The 7,133-nt window shown below is 44.8% G+C and overlaps 1 protein-coding gene and 1 long non-coding RNA gene across 2 annotated transcripts in view; both read right to left on the reverse strand.

Moving 5' to 3' along the window:
- LOC106807156 overlaps positions 1-3,133 on the reverse strand; it is a 10,825-nt gene extending 7,692 nt beyond the window's left edge. The window contains exon 1 of the long non-coding RNA XR_001393625.1: positions 3,103-3,133. This is a non-coding gene — a long non-coding RNA (uncharacterized LOC106807156). The remainder of the gene's footprint in view (positions 1-3,102) is intronic.
- Positions 1-6,995, reverse strand: part of LOC106807127 (replication factor C subunit 5-like) — a 20,314-nt gene extending 13,319 nt beyond the window's left edge. Inside the window, exons 1-4 of the mRNA XM_014809389.1 lie at positions 6,848-6,995; positions 6,675-6,754; positions 6,254-6,327; positions 4,920-5,079 (exon numbers count right to left, since the gene is read on the reverse strand). Of these exons, the coding sequence (XP_014664875.1) occupies positions 4,920-5,079; positions 6,254-6,327; positions 6,675-6,754; positions 6,848-6,886 (353 nt within the window). The 5' untranslated portion in view covers positions 6,887-6,995. The remainder of the gene's footprint in view (positions 1-4,919; positions 5,080-6,253; positions 6,328-6,674; positions 6,755-6,847) is intronic.
- Between the last annotated feature and the right edge of the window lie 138 nt (positions 6,996-7,133).

Here is a 7,133-nt window from a genome sequence, read left to right on the forward strand (position 1 = left end):
GCCTTCACTATCATGCTCCAGCTGCTCATGTAGTGCACTGTTTCCTATCACTGTCATCATGTCCCAGGCTCGCTTCCTTCACTGTCATTCATTGTCCAGGCTGCCCTTCATACTAGTGCTACTGCTTCCTTCACTGTCATGTCCCGTGCCACCTGGATATGCTTCCTAACAGAAGCTGCCAGCTGCCCATCTTCTCACTCGCTTCCTGCTGCCAGTCTGTAACCTTATGAACGGGCAGACAACAGCGCTGGTACCAAACGCGGAATAAAACAATCAAGATCTCACATGATATCATTACTATTTGTGTGCCAATGAACACCTCATCAAAAGAGTCACACCTGTTGCCTAGGCTTACACATTTAAACTGGCCCACTGCTATTGCTGCGGCACAGCTCGACCTTTCAGCAAATACTAGAAGCTAACGAGTGCAGCCAACACCCCGCCAGTGCCCGACAAAGCCTTTTTGACCAACAGCATTCGTGTACTAACAAGTATATAGAAAATCAACTGCTTGCAATAACAAACACTTACTCTACATCTGCCCAATCTTTCAACGTAGGTGGAAGCCTCACGTGCAACGGGAAGTCAACTGCAAACAGGTAAACAGCTACATTGCAATAAACCAATTCTGGGTTCACAAAAATCTGAAGCAATAATAGATGGGACGCTAGAGCATTCACTGTCACGAGTTTATACGTTCACTTCGATGTAAACGTGCGCGCGACTATTACTTCCATGTTAATGAGACAGGGGGTTCATATATACTTACTTTCTGTGTACAATATGACATGAAATTTTACTTAATCTACGTACATGGCGGCCAACTTACTAGTTCTACGTACCAATATAGCCATGGGCAATTTCACTTACTATTCTATGATCATATGGCATGGCATTTCATTTATTCTTCTACGTAAATATGGCAGGAGTTTACTTAACTTCTATGTACCATAATCTGATTGCACTTTAGTAAGCATAGTCCTGTAACGCGAGGACCCTTAGCCGTTTTCAAACTCACAGTATTATCTTATGCCGACAGAGTTAAAAGAAAAGCGTTAAAAGTTAGCTAAAGATGAGGTTAGCCTCCACTTTAAGTAAGAATTAGGTTAGCTGCACTGAGCGTTCTGGCTACGACATGGGTGATTCTTGGATTTCTATTCAAAGTCTTCAAATTTCTTCTTACTTTTTAGTCACTTCATGGCCAATTTCGATAATGGATTTTGATAAGATAACGGTATAAGCCATTACATCAAAAAATGGGGCCATAGTGGAGGGAGATTAATAATGACACTGATTGCAAGGCATCAATTGAAGCTCATTTCAGATGATAGAGGTTAAGATACGGACCGAGTTAGATGCTAATGTTATTTATTGTAGTCTTGTTCGGATATTTTTGTTTCTAAAAAAGCGTGCGTAGCCTGCCAGCCCAGCATTTTTAAGTGCAAATTATAGAATTAAAATAGCTTTCGATAAAAAATTGTGAGCCTACTTGAAAAGTATGAACCTATTGTAAACTAGGTAAATATTCTTCTTTATTTACATCGGCTACATAGTGAATTTTAACGCTCAATTAAGATAGTAAATAGGGAAATCTGGCCTACTTATACCCGTATGCTCCTATGTAAGGTGATGGACTACGACAAGATACTGCTGTAAGTGACTGTGAAGCTGTAACTGCAGCATGCCAGTGATAAGCTATAGAGTGGATAATCACAAGGACATTAGTTGTAAGGATCTTGCTATGAAAACTAGAACTGCAGCATGCCCCAGTGATAGGTATAGCTGATAATCACAAGGATATTGCTGTAAGCGGTCTGCTGAAGCTGTAACTGACAGCATGGCAGTGATAGGTTATTAGGTGATAAATCACCAAGGATATGGTGGTAAGCGTCTGTGAAGCATGTAAACTGGCAAGCCATGGCAGTGATAAGTATAGGCTGATAATCACAAGGATTATTGCTGATAAGCATCTGCCTGAAGCTGTAACTGCCAGCATGGCAAGTGATAGCGTATAGCTTTGATGAACAACAAGGATATTGCTTGTAAGGCATCTTGTAAACTGTAACTGCAGCATGGCAGTGATAGGTATAGCCTGATAATCACAAGGATACTGCTGTAAGGTGACTGTGAAAGCTGTAAACTGCCCCAGCATGGCAGTGATAAGTAATAGGTGATAATCACAAGATATTGCCTGCTAGCGTCTAGTGAAGTTGTAACTGCGCAGCATGGCAGTGATTAGCTGGATATAGCTAGATGAACAACGCAACAAGCGACATTGTTTTAAGCATCTGTGAAGCTCTGTAACTGCAGCATGGGCCAGTGATAGCTATAGCTGATTGACAACACAGGACATTGTTACTGTAAGCGTCTGTGAAAACGGATAGCAAATTAACTTTATTGAACAAGGCGAATACAACAGAGTCCGCCAGCAAAATAGAGTCCGCCGCAGTTCTGAGTTATCAAAATTCAAAAGATAATTAACAAATAACGCATGTGCTATTTTTAAGATTTCATGCAGTGCACAGTCTGGGCCCGAAATTTTCGTTGGACGATATAGCGCTAAAAAATTCAGTAATTCAGCGAGGACGTTCTCCGGATAACTATTAAGGTATGGCCAGACTTTGCAGGGAGTCACACGACTCCTGCATATGCTCAAGACCAGGCAGTCGACAGTAAATCAGGCAGTATTTTGACTTCCGGCACTCCCGTTAATTTCGCACACCTGCTAAGCTATAGAGGCCATGAATAAAAATGTTGTTTGGTTTGCCCTCACCCGGCACCGACTCGCCGCCAAAGAAGGGCCGACTCTCAAACATTTTTATTTATTTTTCACATTCTTTTTTTTTACAAAATTGTATCACTTACATTATAATAAATCTGCGGCAACTACATTAATATGTACACAAGCAAAACAAACACTCAACAAGTAAAGCTATCATCACACAGCACACCCGAGCATGTAACACCATGCCTGAATATTGTAAAAAAAGACCCCGCTAAAAAAAAGCCTACCTAACCTACCCAAACTTTTCAGCCATGGTCGGGTGAGGCAACAATTTTTTTTTAATTTGGGGCCTAGGTGCATACAATCACAAGAGATACTGGCCGTAAGCGTCGGTGAAAGCCATCGTTGGAGGCAATTCCACCATGACGATGCTCTTCACGTCGCGCTGCCAGCGGGTGACCGACGCACGGTGTACACAGTTGTCCCGCGACGACGTCGTACAGCCATCGCACGCCGCTCTGCCCAGCACGTCAGCGCCCGCCGCATGTCCCGCCGCCGGCCAGCGCCACCAGCGCCCCATGACCGTCGATCCGTTCACGTTAACCCGCGGCAAACACAACACGATTCAACGCCAGTCTGACGAAATTAACCACTGGCCCGGTATCGCAGTCGCCGCGTAAATTTTTCGTGGGAGCCAACGAAACTGGCTAATGAAAACAAGCCCGATGGGCCAGGTGAAAAAAAAAAAAGGAGTAAATGATATATAATTAAGTTGATAATTTCAGCCTTCTTATTATGGTGATGATCAGTCTGAGAATTTACCGAATATGCCCGAGTTTTTGCTATGAAAATTAACCGATATTTACGAATAGGCATACATAATTCCACGATCTTAAGTAGGGGAAGCTAACTAGTCAAACACATGGTGTTTGTCGCCCCGCTAGAATTCGCAAAACTTCCGGTTGTCCAGTCCGGTCGTTTCTCTTTTCATTAATATTGCATGGTCATTGATTCGGCCTGTTAAAACCTAGTGTGGGCCAGTGAATATATACAGTTCTACAGGCCCCGCTGGGCCAATGAGGGTGGAGTTTTTCAGTGCAGATCTGCCAACGGCCCACCAGCGTCCCATGCCACTTGTTCAGTCCCTTGAATGATTACACACAGTGACGGCATCAGCGGTGTCAACACCGCGCACCGAAACGTTTTGAATTGGCAATGAAGAATGAGATCGGTGAGGCATTGCGTCTGCAAAACAAGTGTACGCATCAGTGGCTGGTGCACTGCATCCCAACTCTCCCTCCATCACAGACCCAACTCTCCCTCCTCACAGAGCCCCAACTCTCCACTCCCCTCACAGAACCCACTTCTCCCTCCCTCACAGACAAAACTCTCACCTCCCTCCAGACCCAACTCTTCATCCCTCACAGACCAGGTCTCCCTCCCTCACAGACCCAATCTCCTCCCTCACAGACCCAACTCTCCCTCCCTCACAGACCAGTCTCCCTCCCTCACAGACCCAACTCTTCCTCCTCATAGACCCAACTTCTCCCTCCCTCACAGACCAACTCTCCTCCCCTCACCAGACCCACTCTCCCTCCCTCACAGACCCAACTATCCTCCCTCACAGACCCACTCTCCCCTTCCATCACAGACCCAACTCTCCCTCCCTCACAGACCCAACTCTGCCTCCCCTCACAGACCCAACTGCTCCCTCCCTCAAGACCCAACCATTCCCACTCACAGACCCACTCGCCCTCCCTCACAGACCCAAACTCTCCCTCCATCACAGACCACACTCTCCCTCCCTCCACAAGACCCAACTCTCCCTCCCTCACAGACCCAACTCTCCCTCCTCACAGCACCCCAACATCTCCCTCCCTACACAGACCAAACTCTCCCTCCATCACAGACCCAACTCTTCCTCCCCTCACAGACAAACTCTCCCTCCCTCACAGACCCAACTCTCCCTCCCTCACAGACCCAACTCTCCCTCCCTCACAGACCCAACTCTCCCTCCCTCACAGACCCAACTCTCCCTCCCTCACAGACCCAACTCTCCCTCCCCTCACAGACCCAACTCTCCCTCCACCACAGATACGGCTGCCTCATGCCCCCTCTCGCATTGCACTTGTTTCATTTTGTTGTCGTTCACCTTTCTCACTCAAATCACTGCGCGACAGAGGGCGCCACTCACCGCTCCTCGGCGATGACGTGCTGCAGGCGCGGAATCATCTGCTGCTCGCCGAGAGGGCCGAAGCGGAAGCGGGTGCATCGCGACTGCAGGGCGGGGATGATCTTCGACAGATAGTTGCAGATGATGCAGAACCTCGTGTTCTCCGTGTACTTCTCTATCACTGCAGCACAGGCACAACGACAACTCAACTTGAGGCCGGCGGTAGACTGTTTGAAAACTAACTCCAGCAGAACCGACACGGTTATCGGTTAACGACCGACCAACGCTGGCGGCTCGCAATTCTGATTCTGACGAGCAAGATTGGTCGATCATCAACTGAACTTTGATAACTCGGATACTTTGATGACGTCTGACAGATACTCTGCTCCAGAGTTCAGTATCACAACACGTAGACCGACAAGATATTTAAGATAGTTGCTCTCTGTCACCGATCAAGTGCTGCCCACTCTTGCAATGAGATCATACTTTTAATTAGGGGTGTAACGATTCACAGATGCATCACTGAATTACAATTAAATGAGCCATGACACGATAATCGATGTGTAGCGTCCGTATCGTGAATAAAAAACAAACAATACAAGCGTTAACGTTTAAACACTTAACAGTAAATCAGGTATGCTAAACTATTTAATCAAAAACACAATTCCATTTTAATGGAGTTTATATTATCTTATGAACTCGAATTCTCAGTGCCACGTAAATATCCTGTCGTTGAAATATGGGTCAATATATCTGGCGCGCTTTTTTTGCTGCCAAAATTGTTAACTTAAAACGATCAAGACTCTCAATTGGTGGGCATCATTACTGCAAACAACCTGTAGTACTGGGTATAGTGAGCTAATCTTTTGAATGGAGCTGTCGATTACAGGTCAGTCTTTAGCACACTTAGACCTTTTCAGTGTGCTTAAGCCATAGAAGTATAGATCGTAATTAATGGTTTACTAAATATTTCTCTGGCTTCAACATGCTCATAAGATGCTCATGTTATGAAGGTATTGGAGTACATGTTATTATATAACAATGGAATTTGACCATCGATGTGAACTTCAAATTACATTATTAATTAATTCAAGAGGTAACACATTATTTCCTACACAGCATGACAAATATATCATAGCATATAATTTACAATATCTCTATTTCTGTCTATGTATCACAACAAGTTTATCGTGATCTGCATAGCAAGATACGTATTGTATCATGACGCTAGTGTATTGCTACATATTTACTTTTAATACAAGTAGAAACCCATGAAATGCTGGAGTCACCCTGCATTCTTATCGATTGCAATATGCTAATTAATACAAGTACTAGTGGTTGCCATGGTGACATACCTCTCCTCAGTGCATTCTGTGCATCTTTCGTCATGGAATCTGCCTCGTCTAGTATAACCAGTTTGAAGCCTCGTCTGAAACGTGATGATAGGTTAGCAAGTGCTTATGTCTCACCCACCATGATCAGGTAGTGTGAATACGACATCAATGAGTCATGTAGCACGCAGGATAGATGCATTTATACTTCATCAGGGAAATATTTAATAAGTTAAATCACTATATCTAATTTGGTTATGCTATGAGTGTTTTTATACATATTTCACATGATGACAGTATCGACAAGACAAACTACTGCGCAAGAGGTAAGAATGGAGAGCTACATGTACAACCCTAGCGCCATTTTTGATCATTTCCACGCATCCTTTATCATGTAGATGCGTGACACGATTCAATCTTCCAGATGGCACTGACCAAGCCTTACTTAAAGATAGTCCGTGTGCTGGCAAAGCTGAGCACCTGACCTCTGACTATCCCGATTCCTCGGTCGTCGGATGCGTTTAGCTGGAAAGAGAGACAGTACTAAGTTTCCCTCAGCGCATCTTGGAATAAACATCAATTGACAGAGACATGATTCTGGTGAGACATTTTCAGTACCTCAAGCACCATGGAGTTGAATTCCTTCGGCTTATACATCTGTTTTGCACATGCAAGGATCGTGCTGGTCTTGCCTGTTCCGGGAGGTCCGTAAAATAGCAGGTGAGGCAGTCGCTCTTCTGCTACAAACTTACTGACTGCAAGATAATGAAGAGTATTATAGCCTTTAGGCAATGTGCCACAGCACAGACATGGACACGGTTAGTACCGCAATTAGGCTGTGTAGCTAGTAGGCCGACCAGGCTTTACGACTGTTTCATGTCACAGGCACTTGAAGCATATCAAC

Source organism: Priapulus caudatus, unplaced genomic scaffold, assembly GCF_000485595.1.
Source record: "Priapulus caudatus unplaced genomic scaffold, Priapulus_caudatus-5.0.1 Scaffold197, whole genome shotgun sequence".
NCBI classification, from domain to species: domain Eukaryota; kingdom Metazoa; phylum Priapulida; class Priapulimorpha; order Priapulimorphida; family Priapulidae; genus Priapulus; species Priapulus caudatus.